This window comes from Hydra viridissima, unplaced genomic scaffold, assembly GCF_058129835.1.
Source record: "Hydra viridissima isolate aposymbiotic clone 2 unplaced genomic scaffold, HvirCarnegie_v1 scaffold_2, whole genome shotgun sequence".
In the NCBI taxonomy this organism is placed as follows: domain Eukaryota; kingdom Metazoa; phylum Cnidaria; class Hydrozoa; order Anthoathecata; family Hydridae; genus Hydra; species Hydra viridissima.
Genome location: NW_028324301.1, coordinates 22,370,527 through 22,389,391, shown reverse-complemented (window position 1 = coordinate 22,389,391; position 18,865 = coordinate 22,370,527). Strand labels below are relative to the sequence as shown.

The window sequence follows — 18,865 nt, the reverse complement described above, 5'->3', positions numbered from 1 at the left end:
ACTGCATTCCCCTTTTAGATGATTAAAAAACTTTATTTTATAGTTCACATAGTTTTCTTTTTTTCCTCTTGAATAATATTATGTATCCTGAATCTTATTTCCAAAAGATATTAATCTATTTACAAATGACATAAATAAAGTAGTAAAGGAAGTTTAAGGTTTAAGAGAAACAGTTTATTTTTTTTGAATTATTATTAATCACTCATTAATGCTGCTGTCATGACAAATCTTTATGTTAAAATAAAAATTTAAAAAACCTTAGATGTAAATTAAAGTTTTTAGCGTTGCATAAATCAAATCATTGAAATAAGTTTATAAACATAGCATTGGCAAATAATAGAGATCAAGTTAAGGTAGCATTAAAGGAATGATAGGATGGATCTAGAGTTAAAAGTAAGTTTGTTTTTTTAAATTTTTATTATTTATTTTTTTTCAATTAGAGAAAATTTTAAATTTTTAATGAGAACAAACTTTAAACACATTTAGTTAAAATCAAATTTGTTCTTCTAAGGAGGCTGGTAAACAAGTTGATGAAAAAAATATCAAAATCAAAGTAGATTATTATGATGAAAAGCCTGCAGTTTGTACCAAGAGTTCTATGTCTACTTTATCCTTGTCATCATCATCAGGGTCATCTGATTCAGTTAACACTTTGGACCAAAGTAATCAAGATGACATAGGTATTTGATTTTAACCAACCTCCAATTTTTTATGAAGTCTTTGTAGTGTAGTTTTATAGTGACAAACAATTTAGCTTTCAAAATTGTTTTTTTCATAAACTTTTTGTAAAAAATAAAAAAATTTTACACTCTTTTCTTGTTTTTTTTTTTTTTTTAAGTAAGCATTAAGGAATATTTTATTTTTTGTATCTAAGTCATATATGGTTCTCCGAAAATATAAAATAATTTTAAATGCTTTTGTTTTACATGGAAAATTTTTTGTTCTCCTAAAAAGTGTTCTGTATTTATAACTCCTATTATGCTTTAGATTGTGTTTTTTTTTTACTTAAGAAGTTTATAAAAAAATTTCATACTTCCTTGTGGAAGTTTGATTCTTTTAGTTATGTGTAAAAATTGGTCATTTTATTGATTGGTTTAGATTATAGTTTGATTGGTTTAGATTATAATGATGTTCATAAAAGTATACTTACTTTATACACACAACCTGTACAGTCATGGAACTACTTCCTACCTGGAGTACCTATAAGAATTGTTATAAATGAGTTCTTAGTTCAACCATTATCTCACCGAATAAACCCAAATTTGTATGTATACTTTCTCTACAAAATCAATATAGAAAATTGTTTTTTAACTAAATTTTATTTTTTTTAATGCATCAAAAATTTAAATATATCTTTAGTTATTAACTTGTTTTGCAAATGTTTTTTTTTCTATTAGATATATAATAAAAGTCCAACATGGTGAATTTAAATGGGAATTGAGAAGAAGGTTCAATCACTTTCGAGCATTACATACTCAACTAGAGTTAAGCCACGCCAGTTTGCTTGTTCAACATCCAAATTTAGCTAGTCGTACAGAAAAAGTTCCTAAGTTTCCACACCGTCCTGATATTTTAGTCTCTTCGAACAAGAAACAGAATCGCATGAAAAAACTACAAAGATTTTTACAGAAAGTTGTTGATGATGATAAACTAAGATGTAATAAACACACTCTAGAATTTCTAGAAGTTTGTCATCTGTCATTTATTAAAGATTTTGGGATGAAAAGCAAGTAGGAAGATTTTGATAAAGAACATAAGCATAATTTTGAAAACAATATTCTCTTTTTAATTTCATAATTTTTTTAGGGAAGGAGAAGTTTTAAAAAGAGCTGGTGGTCACACCTTCTCAAAAAAGTTATTGGGAAGGATGAAGTTAAATGTTATCTGGCATAAAAGGTTATTTATAGTTTTTGAATTGTATTAAGATTTCTTTTTTAAGCATCTCTTGAGATAAATATTAGTTTTCTATTTCTTTTTTTTAACTGCATTTTGATTCATCTATTCCTTTGTATTTCAAGTTACATGATGACCTGACCATCATAAATTTTATTCACTTCCATTATCTTGAATATTAAGCTTTACTACATTAAAGCATTAAGTGATATATTGGGCAAAGGATTATTAAGGAATAGAATATTTGGAAGAGATGCTTCTTTTTGATAACCTCCAAATAGATCCAAAATCTTAGATTTGCAACAGTTTTGTAATATTTCATAACAATTAACAAAAAAGAGAGAGATATTAAAAGGGATTTCATCTAACTTTAATATATATATTACAGAGATAAAATTTGGTTTTTGAATAATGGTTTTTTGAATAATGGTCTTTTGAATAATGGTCTGTGGATCTACCATTTTACTGTTAAGTTTCTCAGTTAAAGGACTCTGACAAAACTTTAACTTTAAAATGAATATAGGAATCAAACTAAGGAGTTGTTTGATATAGCATAATCTAGGTGCACCATGTTTCTGTATTCTAATCATAATGCTCCAAAAAAAAAAGGTGTGAAGAAGTTGTTAATCCCTAATAAAATAATGACATCATTGTCAACTGATGCTTTACTAAGCTAGAAGCTAATTTTCTGTCTTAAAGCAGGTAATCCAAATTTTATGCTTGTGTAAAAATATTTGCTACAGTATTTGGCTTAAAATTAAGGCAGGGAAGCCATGAAACTAATTTACCTGAACATTAGCTACCTTTAGTATTTTCAATTGAGTTGATGTCATATTTTGTTTTGTGTAAAAGTTATATTTATGTAAATGAAACAACAACTTTTATTATTTTTTTTTTAGATGGATGGTTGTAAAAGACAGTTTTTTAACCTACATAGAGTAAGTTAAAAATAAATTCTTTAGTTTATTAATATTTATTTTATTAAATCTAAAAAGATCCATTTTAGTTTAACACATTTTATTGGTTTTTGTTTATTACTAGCACTCTTTTGGTAAAAAGTAGTGAAAAATATAGTTTTTTAAAAAGCAATATTTTGTTAAAAATATTTTTCTAGATTTGCTCTAGATTTTTCTTAATTTTTATAGCAAAGAAAATCACAAAATACGAGATGTGATGTTGTTTGATAAAAGTTTTACAGTAACATGTGCGAAAGAACAGACTGGAATTCAACATGGTCTCCTAATATCGAACAATTCTAGGTTTGGATTTAAGTAATAAGTAAAAATGCAGCAATTATTACATTTTTACTTATAAGAAAAAATCAAAAATTTCACTTTTATTTTAATGACCAGTAATAGTTTCATATCTCTTTTTTTTTTCTTTTTTTTTTTTTGTCAATTAGTTATTGAATTTTTGTTTTTTATCATTTTTTAAAATATTTTTTATTACTATTTTCTTATTATTTTTCTTATTGTCATTTTGTTGTTTTTAAAATTATTTATCTTATTATTTTATTATTTTTTAAAATTAATTTAATTATGACTTTATTATTTTTGTTTTTATTATTATTGTTAATATTATCATTATTATAATCATTTGCTGCTGAGTATTATTGATACTAATAATGCTATTATTATACATATTATCATTATTACTATTATTATTACTATTACTATTATATACTGTTATATATGAATATCTAGATTTTCTAATTTCTAATGAAACCTGACTTTATAAATTACTAGCTGGAATTCCTGGTGCAATGTGCTGGGTTTTCCAGCTATTAGATATAAGCTTTACTATATTAATCAAAAATGCTATTGTAGCTATGTGGTCATGTTTTTGGGAACTAAACCACACTGTGGTAATCTAGCTTTTTCACAACAAACACATCAATAAATCACAATAATCTCTCCAAACAAAAACCTGCTTTACAAATTTTCTCTGTATACTTTTCCAAAAATATCCCTCAAAAATCGTCATAAAAAACCTCTAACACATATTTACAATTTTTTGGTTTTCAATGGTTAAAACTATTAAAATCATTAGCTCTGTTATCACCTCCTTGCTGGGGGCAAGGAGGGTCTGAGGGGGCTGGAACTTGGTTCCAGCCATAAGCACCTTGAATATGGAGTCTGAGGTGGTCCAAACCTGGCCTAAAACCTTCCCTGGGAGAAATTAGACCTGTGTGCAAAATTTGGTGAGGATCGGATCAAAATTGTGGATTCATATAACGATATACACACATACACACAATTTAATCTTTATATATAAGATATTTGTAGTGATAACAGTTGACAGTTTTCTCAAAATTTATTTTGAGAAAAACTAAAAAATTAACTTTCAACTTAGATCAATTTTTGTTTTTGTAGTTTATTGTGATTTTAGTAAAATTTATTTTACTATTAAATTTTTTTTTTTTAATATGCTTATTATGGGTTTAAAATATGAGAGATTTTTCAAAATGGGGTCATCAACTCTTTTTGAAAGAAGTTTTTTTTTTATTTGTGACAATTTATATTTAGACTGATTTAATGTTTGCAAATAAGATTTATTTGGATAGACCTGTAAAAATTACATAGTATAAGTTCCTAGAAGACTCAAAACGTTTTGACCACCTCATCATTGGAACATGAAATGTGAAAACCTCTTCCAGGATTTATATCTTTTGTAATAACGTAAAACTCCCAAGTGTGCCATTTAAGAAAATAAAAATTACAATTGATATTGCTTTATTTCAAAAATACATTAAATATGGGCTGGGAAAACACAATTATATCAAGAGATGTTTTCAGCCAGATTAAAAGATTTGCAGATTAAAACTTTTTTGGTTTTGAAAAATAAAGGTCTAAATGCTTAGAACTAAAAGTCAATGGACTAGTTTTGCTTTAAGTTAATTTAGCCCTCACAAAGAAGATAGTTTAGCTTCACAAAAATGCTCAATTATGTTAACTAGATTGAAGTATTAGCTAAAGATTTTTTAAGCAATTAAAGATGTCTAAAGATATAGTTAAATTATTGAATCAAACATTAAATTGTCTTAAATCACAATTTGACCATCCTCCCAATTATTTTACTGATACCCCTTCCTCCTTTAGCAGAAATTTCATTAATGTATGCTCCTTAAATGTTTAGGATGAAAGTTTTATTTGAATGGATTTCATATTAAAAGTTTTTTTAGTACATAAATGAAAATCATCCATTTTAAGACAAACTTAGAACATTCTACAGAAATACAGAAAGTAAATAAAAAATTTAGTAGAATATTTTTGTTAAGTCTAAACAAATGATTCATTTTCATATTTGTAAGTAATTTGTAAGTAATTTGTATTTGTTATATTGATATTTGTAAGTAATTTGTAAGTAATTCGTAAATGATGCATTAACTTCATCCTGTATTACTCCCTTAACACTGTCAAGAATGCAGTAATGAAAGTCCTTTACATCTTCTGATCCATATCCTTTACATCTTCTGGTACCTTAAAGAAAACCATAAACATTTCTCACCTGTTTTCTTTTCCTTATTGAGTTTGTTTGCTAATGGTCTTATATTGTTTCAGCCATTTTTAAAAGATATTGTCCTTTTTTTAATAAAGGACTATCAAAGACAAGCTCTACTGAGCACTTCAATATTCTCATGAGAATATTTATAATTTTCTGGTTTGATAATTTCTTTTTCTCTGCAGTTTTTCTGAAGCCATATTTTTCATGTCTCAGACAGCCATTTTAGAAGTATTTTACAATATAAAAATTAATTGTAAAAAGCCTGAAAAATTTGGTCAAGATTGCTATGAAAAAGAATTATTTTTATCTTTAATTCGTAGTTTACTTTTGGAATTATTAAATGATCATTAAAACAAGTTCAAAGAAGAAAATAAATTAATAAATTAAACAATTTACAATTGCTTTGTTGAAACTCAATATTCATAATTAACAACATTAATCCTAAACTACAAAAAGTAGCAAGTGTACTACCAGCTGAGCTCACCTACAACATCCAGGTTGCCAAGTTTACTTGCTTTACATTTTTTGTAGTTGTGCCTGTAAGATGTAAAAGGTATTTTTCAAAGAGATGAATATCTCTGGAGCTTTTTCTCTCCTGTTTTGCTTATTTTCACTTTTTTCATACTTTTTTATAACTCTTTTTCAGTCCAGGGGTTGCAGTGGAAGAAAATATTTCCAATTCTGAATCAATTTTTTTTTTTATAAGCCATCTTTAGAGTCAACTTGTTACAGAATTAGCCACTGTACAACTGTTAACTTGTGTTTTTGTTCTACTTTTTTTGATTCAGGGCCTTTGATGCAGGGCCTTTGATGCAGGGCCTTTGATGCAGGGCGTTTTTGAATAAATTTGATGATTTTAACACTGAAAATAAAGTAGATAAAAAATTTTCTGTGCATGTAAACTTAGTTGGACTTGTAGCATTTATTCTATGATATCTAAAAGTAACCAAAACTCTATTTTGGCAAAAATGAAGTTATGTCCCTTCCCTCTTCAATGCAAGCATAATCATCATCTATAAAATTTTGCTTTTTAGAAATTTGCTGATAAAATGTGGGTCTAGTAGACAATCTAAGTATGCCTTTTCTTAAAGTAATCTTTTTTTTTTTCTTTTTTTCTTTTTTTTACCTGTATTTTCTGTAGTATTCATTTTATCAAAATGTTAAAAATATGAAAAGAGTTTCACTTAAATTCATCTTTCAGTGAATGGATGAATGAAATAATACAAAAAATGGGAGGTGCTGGATCTGACTGGATTAGAAACCATCATAATGATTCTTTTGCACCATTAAGAAGGAACAGTTTAGGAAAGTGGTTTATTGATGGAGCGGATTATTTCAAGGAAGTTGCTGATGCTATATCTAAAGCTGAAGAGGAAATTTATATTGCAGATTGGTGGTATTTATAATTTTAGAAATTTGCTTTTACTTTTTTATGATTCTTTTCAAAAATACTTCCTAACTACATTTTTATGATTAGTTTAAAAAATATTTTTGTATAATTATCATGAAAAAATTATAACAGTTTTAAATTATCATGTAAAAAGATTTTATATCTTTAAAATAAAAATATTTTTTTCAAAATAACAGTACAACAAATGTTACAATTAAATTTGTATCAGTTATGTAATAGCTAAAAAAGTAAAACCTATTAATTATTATTATTATTAAAATGTGAAATGAACTTTTTCATTATTTCATTATTTCATTAATTATTAGCCTTAATACTAGTGCAGTTCAAACTTGCCAAGCCTTTTATTGGGCTAAAAATGTTCTTAAGTTTTCAATGAACTTTAGTACTTTTGAGTAATTCAATTTGGTATTGATTAAAGTTATTCAAAATATCTTTGTAAAATCTCAGGTTATCTCCAGAGCTGATATTAAAAAGGCCCATAACTCATCCTGAAAAATGGCGTCTGGACATGTTGCTGAAAGAAAGAGCATCTAAAGGAGTTCAAATCTATATATTACTTTATAAAGAAGTAGAGAGGGCTCTACCTATTAATAGTTTGTATACTAAGAAAACCCTGGTATCTTTACATGAAAATATTAAGGTAAGTTTACATATTTTTATGTTGGGAGCTGATTTAAGTCTTATAAGTTTTTATATTATGCTACCAATAAAGATTTATGAAATGCCCTAAAACAAGAAAAGCAAGTTAGTTATATATATAATAGTGTGCTCCAAAAAAACCAAAGTTTAGAAATGTTGATCTCCCCGGCTATATCACAGACAACATTCATCTTGCTTGATGAAAGGCCCCAGGTGTGTACCAACTTACAAGTAAAATTAAAATAAGTTCTGTGTATTCCTTGTAATTATCTTTTTGTAAGAATTCCTTATTCTGCTTATTCCTAAATCCTTGAGCTGCTCTTTGAAAATAGAAATGGCAGATTCTTGCTGTAGCTTTATATTTCTGACTTTAGCATCTAAACAATTGAAGTCATCCTTGTTCAAGATAGAGTTCCATTTTTCCTGGAACTCCTTAAACTATTCATTGTTTGGGCTGTGAGTACATCCAAATAGCTCTTGCCAGGCCGCGCTTTGCAGTCTTTCCAATGTCATGTCTGCATGCAAAATAAAATAACTTTTTTCTAATAGAATATCAATTTTTACGCATGCACTATTCTGCCACCCTGAGTTTGAAGCAGTTGTATCAATAGGCAATCCAACTATATTATTTACTAAATCCCATTGGTGTACAAGAGAAAATGCAGCTGTGGCTTGAATAGACCCAGTGCTATCCACTATTTCTGGAACACCTAACAATTTACCTTGTTTGTAGCCTGGAGTTCCTGAAAACTAGTATTGCTAGTCTATCTGACCGTTTCTTGTGAGGATCCTCCATTACTTTCCCATCCCAGTGCAAAACACAAAATTCAGGAGCTACAAACGATGATTATATTTCATCATTATGGCCCTATTTTCTTGACAATATTGGTGACAAAGTTTTTGAAATAGCCACTAAGTCTAAATCAACTCCAGTACTTTTTATTATCACAGCTATGATCCCTATTGCTTGATTAAGGGATAGATTCAAGCAGTCAGCCATTTGACAAAACTCTTTAGCTTTTAAAGGATCAGTAGGTGATTTTGCAAACAGTTCTTTCTTAGGCTTTAGGGGAAGAAAATCTTCATCTTCTCCAGAATCTTCTAAAATCACTTGTGTTGATTGCTCTATAACTTTTTTTTTTTTGCGTACTTTTCACTTGATTGCTTTCATTTTTTTATAACTTTGCAATTTTCTTGTATAATCTTTGTCAACACGAGCCTAAAACGCCTTTTCTTTTCATCCTTTAAAGCATCTAAAAACTTTAAATCTCCTTTTTGTTTTGTTACACTGAACAGCTATCAGCTGCTTCTTGATGTGCAATATTAAAAAAACTCTTCTAGTTGATTTAAAAACAGCTGTGATTTTTCATCATTTCTACCTTTATGCTTGGCTAAGGTTCTGTATGATTCATACAAATTTGTTTCTGTTTCACTTTGTCTTTCCTCTGTGTTTTTATTCCTGTTTTCCCCCATATAGCACACAGCTTGTATAGCACACAGCTTGTTTCACCAAATTTGACATTTTGAATGAAAACTTGATTGACTCACAAAAGCTAACTTTAAAACTTTCAAAAAATGCACTGCAATATCTCATAGTGTTACTAACAATATTATGTAAAATTGATATTAAAATTGCACTAATATTTATGATATTTTAATCCCCATATTAAACTTGTTATCATAGCCTATAATTTTTTTTTCTGAACATATATGTAAAATAAAAGTTAAAACTGAGTTTGTTTTTTTACTTATAAAAAGTTATTGATTAAAAATAATTAAAAATCTTTGAAAAAACCAAAAAAAAAAATTTTTTTTTGTTTGTTGGGGGGGGGGAGGGGGAGACTTGGGACAAGAGTTGAGGTTAACATTTTGGGCTGAAATTTGAAATTGAGGGTTTATAGGCTACTCATCACCAGAAAACAGCCGGGGAGATTGACATTTTTAAACTTTGTTATTTTCAGAACACCCTATGTATATACATACATACATACATACATACATACATACATACATACATACATACATACATACATACATACATACATACATACATACATACATACATACATACATACATACATACATACATACATACATACATAAATACATACATACATACATACATACATACATACATACATACATACATACATACATACATACATACATACATACATACATACATACATACATACATACATACATACATACATACATAATTTTCCAAATTTGATATTCTTAAGTGCATTTAAATTCATATTACTATATTTGAACACAAGCAGATTTGTACTGCACATATTTTGGCTACACAAGGAGCCTGAGTAAAAAAAATATTTTACTGTTGAAAAAAATATTTTTTTATAAATTATGAGAATGCAGCTCAAATTAAAACTGAGATAAAGGTAATAGTGATTGGTACTACCTAAGATATAACTTTCTAAAATCCTCTATGACTTACACAGAATATGATTGTTCAACTGAAAGAGAGTTGAGAACCTAAAGTGGTTTTTTAATGTTTTTAAACTACAAAAGTGATATATTAGCTTAACAAAAGAATTAACTACCAAAATGTCCTTTAAATCTAACAAATAGCCTGCAAACAAATAGCCTACAATCAAATAGCCTGCAAACTAATAGCCTGCAAACAAATAGCCTACAATCAAATAGCCTGCAAACAAATAGCCTGCAAACAAATAAAAACAATTACAATGCAAAATTATTTAAGGAAAAATTTTTTTCGTTTACTAACTTTACTTCCAATCACTAAAGATTTTTTTTTTAAATAAAAGGGGAATGGACTAATTTATGTTCTGGCTTACTTTTGTGGTGAATACTTTACTTCTTATGTTTGACAAAGTTTGAAACTGCTGAGATAATAATGAAAGGGGATAGAAAAGATTCGTAGTTTTTATTTGCAATTTGGTTCCTCTTCTGGAAAAGAAGATTTTGTATAAAAATTTTTTAAGTAAAAATGTAAAAGTTTAAGTTGTAATAAAAACATAAGCATGTTGATCATCTAATCTGTTCTCATTTAGAATATGCATCTACTAGGTATGCATATAGCACAAAAATAAGCATGTTGATTAATAACTTTGTTCTCATTTAGGATATGCATCTACAGGGTATGCATATAGCACAAAAAAAGGCCTAGTGGGAATTTAAATGCACTTAAGGTAGATTGTTGTATTGCTATATGTGAATATTGTTTCAAGATTCTTGCTCATTTCATTTGCTTTTTAATAATACGTAACTTTATGTAATTTTAAAGGTATGGAGATTTTTTCAGGTTTTAAGGCATCCTGATCATTTGGATGCTGGAAACGCAACTTTGTTCTGGGCCCATCATGAGAAAATTGTTTGCATAGACCAAAAGATATGTTTTTTAGGAGGTAGTTTTAACTAAAAAGTGTTTAAAAGGGGATTGATTGAAAGCAAGCTTTCTATTTCATTTCAATTATCTTTAAGGGTTAGATTTATGCTATGGTAGATGGGACGACACATCTCATAGGCTGACTGACTTTGGATCTGCAACTCCATGCTTTACAAGGAAAACTGTATGTTAGCAAAATCTTCATTTTATTAACAATTTTTTTTATTTACTTGTGAAAAATGATTTTGAAAATATTTCATTTCTCCTCAGGATAGTGTTATTCTAAGGTCATCAGAAATGATTTTGAAATCTGATTCCATTCAAAGTATTTACACTAAGATGCAGCAGATGACCATCTCTAGTAATGCTGGGACTAAAATTTTTATTGGAAAAGATTACTCAAATCCTTATGTTAAAGATATTGCTGAAGTTGATAAACCATATGTTGATTCAATTAATAGAAATTTTGTTCCCAGAATGCCTTGGCATGATATAGCTGCTCTCATTGTTGGTAGCCCTGCTCAAGATGTTGCTAGACATTTTATACAACGGTGGAATACAATAAAGGTGTTTAAGTATAATGACTTTTTTATGAAAATTACATTTGTTTTAGTGTAATTAAATGTTACAAAAATTTTTTGCATAAAAAGATAACTAAGTATTCTGTTCCTTTTGATTCAGCAAAAAGTATTCTGTCCCTTTTCATTCAGCATGAAAAAGCAAAAGAAGATTACTCAATTCCTTTCCTTTTACCAAAAGCTATAAGTTCTGATAGAAATATGGAAAGATTTTCTGATCTTACTCCATGTGATGTACAAATTCTTCGATCCTGCTCTTTGTGGTCAACTGGCGATCGTACTGAAGAATGTTCTATACATACAGCATACATAGAGCATATTAAGAATGCAAAATACTATGTGTACATTGAGGTATTGGTGCCATTTGTCTCATTTAAATGTTTTATTAAAAATATATATTAACTATGATAAGTTAATTATTGTTTAGAACCAATTTTTCATCACATCTTTGCCAAAAGATAATGTTATTAACAAAATTGGAGATGCTCTTGTTGAAAGGATCCTTGTTGCTTATTAGTAAGATTTTAGTTTTTAAGACATTAGTAAGATTTTTGTGTGAAATTTGATATTTTAACATTCACTTTTTTATGTATCTGTTAAAAGTTTATTTGCATAATTGTTTTAGCAACAAAGAAGTTTTTCGTGTATACATTGTGATGCCTTTATTACCCTGTTTCCCAGGTGATAAACATTTGAAAATATAAGTATTTTACTGATATTCTTTTACATAATGGTAGTTTTATATAATGATTTAGATAGATAGTTGTGAAAGTAAAAGTTTGTATTTGTTAGAGTTTTTTTAGATAGATAGTTGTGAAAGTAAAAGTTTGTATTTGTTAGAGTTTTTTTAGATAGATAGTTGTGAAAGTAAAAGTTTGTATTTGTTAGAGTTTTTTTTCTGCTGCAATTAGGATAGGTCCTCTTAGGTTCAGAAAACAACATGTTAAGGAGATTGAAGTTAGTTCTTATCTTGAGTTCATTTTCCATTTAGTTCTTAAATGGTTAATACTCTTTTTTTTTTTTGTTTTTCACACTCTTCATGAGTGTATGTATGTATGTATGTATGTATGTATGTATGTATGTATGTATGTATGTATGTATGTATGTATGTATGTATGTATGTATGTATGTATGTATGTATGTATGTAGGTATGTAGGTATGTAGGTATGTAGGTATGTAGGTATGTATGTATGTATGTATGTATGTATGTATGTATGTATGTATGTATGTATGTATGTATGTATGTATGTATGTATGTATGTATGTATGTATGTATGTATGTATGTATGTATGTAAGTATGTATGTATGTATGTATGTATGTATGTATGTATGTATGTATGTATGTATGTATGTATATCAAAGCATGTATTTATATCATTATATATATATTTTTTCAAACCGACTTTATTTATTTATTTTTTTTAAAAAAAAAAAGGGGAGATAGGCACCCCTAGTGCAACCTCCATGCTATATGTTGAATCTTGGAATTTAAAATCTTGCAACAGTATTATCAATAGACTAAAGACAGCAGGAGGTAAATCTTTGTTATATTTGTGTTTCATAACAATTTATGCTCTATGTTTTTGTTTACTTATCAAACATTATTGCAATTTATATCTATGATAAATTTATTTATACTTGCATAAATATTATCCTCGTATTTTTTATTGTCAAATTTAATATAATAGCAATAAAAATGACATGTAAACAACAAAAAGTTATTTAATTTTAAAGTTTGTCATTGATAAGCTTAAAAATTAGCATCACACTTTTAATGCTCACTGTTGAGATGCTAAAAATCTTTGAACCCCTTCTACAATTTCTGTTTTGCTTTAAGTTATGCATGGTTGATAGGTTGATGTACACCATTGAAAAAATGTTTGCCAGCAAATATAAATCTTCATTTTTTGAATTTCAATAATTCTAGAAACCTTCTATATGTTTCCATTGCTGTGTGTGTTGTGTGGATAGTCTAACCATCCTATCCATACAATAATACCCCTTTTTGAAAAAGTATAGTTCTATGGTGTACACAAGGGCAGGTTAAATTCAACGTTGATTTAAGAACATGATCAAGAAGTTAAATTAATGTTTTTAATTTAATTAATTAATGGATTTCTATATACCATAAGAGGTTGTGTACCAATTTTTAGGTCTGTGCTGGCATCTGTATGGGTTGCACATGTTATTTGATTTTTGAGAGTCTCAAAGAAAAATGCCATAACTTTGGTGTTATTATATCTGTCACAATTTGGCCAGTACTGCTAAATTAAGAATGTGTTGCCTGCATTTGCAGATATAACTTAAGAGGTGCTTTCTTCAGGAATTTTCTCTTTTGTAAGCAGCTAACTGATATAACTTTGCATGTAATTGTAAAAAAAAAATTACCTCAAAAAATGAAGATGTTTATTTTCTATATTAATAGCAAGCAAAAAACTTAGTTATCTATACAAGATTTTAACGTAGAAAAATGAAAAGGATGATTAAAGTTTTTAGCTAAATCTAAAAAAAATGTGCATGTTTAAATCTCAATGAGATTTCCAATCAGAATTTTTTTTCCTGGACTCAAACAAGTTCATCTTAAATTTGTTAGGTTTAAAATTTATGCTTTTTTTTTTGTCAAAATTTCCTGACATTCTTGACTACAATCCTTTAAATCACTGTTCACATGCTTTTTCATTGTTTGTTATTGCTAATAGAATATTTTTTGGGGTGGCAATATAAAGTTTGCTTTAAAACTTGTTCTACGATCCCTTTACATTTTACATCAATAACTGTATTTCTAATAAGTTGGGGAAAACTTAAAATTTTAATATATATGGAACCTCCCAGAACATGAGATTGCATAATGATTGTGATTGTATTGTTAAGTTCCATGGTTGGAGTTTCTATAAAATTCTGTTTGATTTTGTGAGCTGCATGTTTCCAGGAGACTTTAGAGAAGCTTCATTTGGAATTATTCCTGATTGAATATCAAGAATTAGATATCTACACAGATTTTTTGAACATATACTTAATCTGAATTTAATTTACTGTTGATGTCAGAGATTGATGAAGTGGAAATCTCCTTAGATTTTTTTAAAAGGTTTTTCATAAAATATAATATCACATAAATAAACAAAGCAAGAAAAATAAGCATTGTTGAAAATCCTTTTCTAAATAGATTTTTTTCCATGACACAAGTTATACACCACCATTGTTTTATAACTAGTAACTCACAAGAGTGTTTAGTAACACACATAAATGACTCATAAAACACTTATTACGCATGCTATTGACTCATATATAAGCTAATCATATATACAAACTGAAAATATATGAAGACCTCAGTGGAAATACCAGCAATGTCACATTTTTAAAACTTTTGAGTTTTTACCGTTTTTCCAACAAACCATGTTTTATTTTATATACTTTTTAAATAATCAAGTGAAAAATATATAAAATGTGCCTGTTAATAATTGAAAGTTTGTTCTTACATAAGAGTGGATGTGGATGATTCTGCGTCCTGCTGTGGATGATTCTGCATCCTGCTGTAGTTCATCATCATCTTCAATAAGCAAGGCAATTTCTTCATCCAATTGAATAACTTTAGTGAATTTCTATAATATATCATAAGTTATAAATTTGTTTTTAGATGCATCAAATTTTTATGTTTTCAACAGTGACATGTTTTATAATGGGTTTTATCCTAATTCTGTTTGAATTAAAAGGAAAATGGTCAACAGTAAGAATTTGCTCTACTTTTTTCCAACTTAGGTGCTTATAAATGTAAAAAACTATAAACTGTTTTAGTTAAGTTTTGTTTTTATATACAATTTCCCCTTTTACGTAATAGAATTTTTTCTTTAAAAAATACAGCACAAGAAGTTTTTCTGTAAATGAACTTGGTTTCATGTTTGATCGAAAGCCCATTTATCTGGAATTAACAAATTTGCTACTGAATAATCTTTCAAGTTCTGTTTTTTATTACTTAAATTGCTCTTCCCAAGTTGCCAGTAAAACTGTAGTCCTATTACATATTAGAGCCTTGAAAAGGCTACCACTTTCAAAAATCAAATGGAGAATTAGCTATGCAGTGAAAGTTTCATTATCCAGTGTATATCCAGTGTCTCATTATCCAGTGTATATATATTATTTTGAAATAATAAAGAAACAAAAAAAAAAAAGAAAACGTAAAATAAAACTTAACTTTTAATATTTAGCTGTCAAGATTTTTTGATTCCATTATTTTTACATTTTTTAGTTCATGATCCGTCACCATTCATAAGTTTTTATTCTTTAAGGAGCCATGCCAATATGGCAGGAAAACTGGTAATATGAAACTTTTTTTAAAAAAAACTTTTAACAGTTCATCTTCTTTTCATTTTTTGTTTTTTTAAACAAATTTTTAATTTTAAAGGACAATTTTTATTAGGTGAGTGTGCCAGTGTACATTCATAGCAAGCTCTTGATTGTAGATGACTCTGTTGTTGTGATAGGATCAGGTTAGAGTTCTAAATATGCAATGTTCCTAAATCTTATGCTTAGTTTATAGACTTATTCTATCATCTTTTTGCTGCATTTGCTATCTGAAGGTTTTTTTTTTATACCACTAGCCAACATCAATGATAGAAGCATGGTAGGATTAAGAGATTCAGAAATAGCTACATGTATACAAGACTACAAAATTGTAAGTCATCCTGGAAATTTTTTCATTTTTTCAAAAAAAAGTATAAACTATAATTTGAACATGGTCATGATATTGTGATAAATTGCTTTAATTTTCATGCTTTAATTCAGCCATTTTGCTGATCACACAATAAACCAAAGAATGGTGTTGATTTAACAAATTCAGATAAAGATAACTTAAAGAGTATGAAGATTAAATTTTAAATTCTTTTTATAATAAGCCATTTAAAATGTTAAAATAATTCATTAAAGTATGTTTTTACATTTTTATATACAAAACATTTAAATTATAATTTTTATTTTGTGATATTTAAATTGTAATGCTTTTAAATTGGTTAAGATATAAAATTTTAAAGTCTAAATTTATTTAAAAGGTTTTACTTTTTTAAAAATGCAAAAATATGCCTGTTATTGATATTAATTTATATTTTAGTATTACTATTTATTTATCAGGTTGATGGGTTGATGAATGGTACAAAAGTAAAAGTCGGTCAATTTGCCTCAAGTCTACGAAAAAAATTGTTTCAAGAACATCTTGGTTTACTTAATCAACCAGTTGGAAATGTTTTAGATCCCATAAGTGACCATTTTTACAATGTAATTATTTTGTTTTTGTTGTCATGCTGCACGTTTTATTAATCGCAAATAGTTCTTGCAGGTTTGAAAGTAGTCGGATAGGTTTACAATCTAATTATTTTTTGCATAATGATTTGTTGTCATGCTGCACAATTTATTAATCATAAATTTGCTGCAATAGTCAGTTAGTAGAAATCAATTTGTTAACTTTGTGTAGTCTGTAAAAAGAATTTTTGTTGAAATGATGTTTAGTTTTTTTTTTATAATTTATGTTAAAATTGCAAGAAGTATCTTTTTAAAAATACTTTTAGAATGCATGGAAGCAGAGAGCTACTAACAACAGTGAAATTTATGAAAAGGTATTTTAGTAATCATCTCCGTTTTTGATTATTCATTAATAACAAATAAAGAACAAACTTTTACATCAGTCACTTGAAATTGAATTGAATTTAAAAAAGTTTGCCGCACCATATTTAATATTATTTTGTTTTGACCCTTTAAGAAAATTCAAGTGCGAAATTCCTGTTTAATTAAATTTGTTAAATTTTCAGAAAATTCTTTACAAGATATAGAAATTTTCAGCTAATTTGTTGTTAATACTAACCCTTAGTTAAATATATAATGCTTTAAATTAATCTTTAAAAATATTGTAAGAAAATATATCTATTTTTGGTAAAATATTATTCTCCTGTTTAGCCTTCAATTTTGTTTGGAGGAAGTAATGACTTAAGTTTTGTTTTTATTTTGTTCAAAAAAAAAATATATAAATATATATAAAAATGATTTTATTTAAGGTATTCAGATGCCTTCCATCAAATGAAGTTGAATCATTTGCTAAACTGAATGAATACAAGGTATATTTTTTTTAGGTTATGCAATGTATAGTAAAAAGATTACCTAGCTAACCTAATATTTAAATTGTGAACTAAATAAAATTAGATTTAATCAAAGTTTTTTTTTTCTTTTTGTAGAAAAGTTTTTTGTATGAAAAAGACTGTAAACAAGCTGAAATGCTGCTAAAAGATATACTTGGATTTCTTGTAATCAAACCGCTTAGTTTCCTTTGCAATCAAAACTTAACACCTGCAGTTGGAACAAATGAGGCATTAGTTCCAATTAAAGTTTTCACTTGATAAAAATTAAGAATCTCTTATAACTTTTTATATTTTCTAAATAGTTTTTTATTAATATTTAATGTCTTTTTACCGAAATTTTGGGTGCAACTTTCCTCAAGTTTTTCTTTTTATCTCATATTGTTTTTAATGTCAGTTTCATCAACACAACCACAACATTGACAGAAACCCTGAGTACTTTAAAGATTTTCTTTGTATTTAGGGAAATTTAAGTTAACTAAATATGAAGAATATGAATTATCTAATGGTGTAATTTGTATATTTTGGTTTTTAATAAGCAAGAGTTTGTTTTTTAAATTGAGTTTTAAAATTATAGATGAAGTTTTAATAATAGTATTATATTTATTTGTTTTTTGTATTTTAGATTATCTTTTATTTTAAGTGTTTCTGTTTTAATATTTTACAAGAGCAGTGAAATAGATTTGAGTTTAATTGAAAAGGTTTTTTTCTGGATTTTAATAAAATTTTCTTATGGTATTCATTAAATTTAGTTAGATTTTTATGACATTGCTAATGAGAAGTTAAAAAGGCATTAGTAAGATAAGAAAAGTTTATTAAGTTCTTTATAAAAAAATGACATGCTGGTTTGAGAATTTTTTCTTTTTTAACTATTTTTTTTTTAAGCAATTGTAAGATTAAAAAAATTTTGGTGATGCTAAGTGAACACTTATCATATCTAACAAAGAGAGGGCTATTAAGAAGCTTTATAAATTTGTAATGCCAAATTTTGAGAGTTCTGATAAATTTATATAAATCAATTGTTTTGATATGAAAAATAAACTTTATGATAATGCTATCTATTTTATATTGTTATTATTATTTTATTATTGTTATTATTGTTGATTACTTGAAGTTTGATAAAAAACAAGTTATTTAATATATTGTTAATACTATTTATGCTATTAATATCTATATTCACATTATTGTTGTTATTTTTTATTCCCATCATCATCATCATCAACATCATCATCATTCATCATTCATCATCATTCATCATCATTCATCATTCATCATCATTCATCATTCATCATCATCATCATCATCATCATCATCATCATCATCATCATCATCATCATCATCATCATCATCAT

At 27.1% G+C, this 18,865-nt stretch overlaps 1 protein-coding gene across 3 annotated transcripts; it reads left to right on the top strand.

Annotated features, from left to right (window-relative positions):
- The first annotated feature begins 250 nt into the window (after positions 1–250).
- On the top strand, positions 251–17,914 carry LOC145201377 (phospholipase D1-like). 3 transcript variants are annotated; one of them, XM_090078566.1, is made up of 24 exons: positions 251–393; positions 512–680; positions 1,120–1,264; positions 1,398–1,730; positions 1,807–1,896; positions 2,793–2,831; positions 3,039–3,152; positions 6,432–6,470; positions 6,599–6,793; positions 7,256–7,448; positions 10,734–10,836; positions 10,913–11,001; positions 11,088–11,384; positions 11,528–11,746; positions 11,823–11,911; positions 12,021–12,076; positions 12,833–12,931; positions 15,641–15,708; positions 15,812–15,881; positions 15,993–16,066; positions 16,519–16,662; positions 16,953–17,000; positions 17,436–17,495; positions 17,613–17,914. In XM_090078566.1, exons 1-24 carry the CDS (start codon positions 376–378, stop codon positions 17,772–17,774), a joined length of 2,913 nt encoding a protein of 970 aa, XP_089934692.1. In that variant the 5' UTR covers positions 251–375; the 3' UTR covers positions 17,775–17,914. The 3 variants fall into 3 exon arrangements, 1 of the variants encoding a protein (XP_089934692.1); XR_016449773.1 differs by lacking the exons at positions 16,953–17,000; positions 17,436–17,495; positions 17,613–17,914 and adding an exon at positions 16,177–16,249 and having other exon boundaries at positions 16,519–16,545; XR_016449774.1 differs by lacking the exons at positions 12,833–12,931; positions 15,641–15,708; positions 15,812–15,881; ... (3 more) ...; positions 17,436–17,495; positions 17,613–17,914 and adding an exon at positions 12,270–12,377 and having other exon boundaries at positions 12,021–12,172.
- Positions 17,915–18,865: the final 951 nt, after the last annotated feature.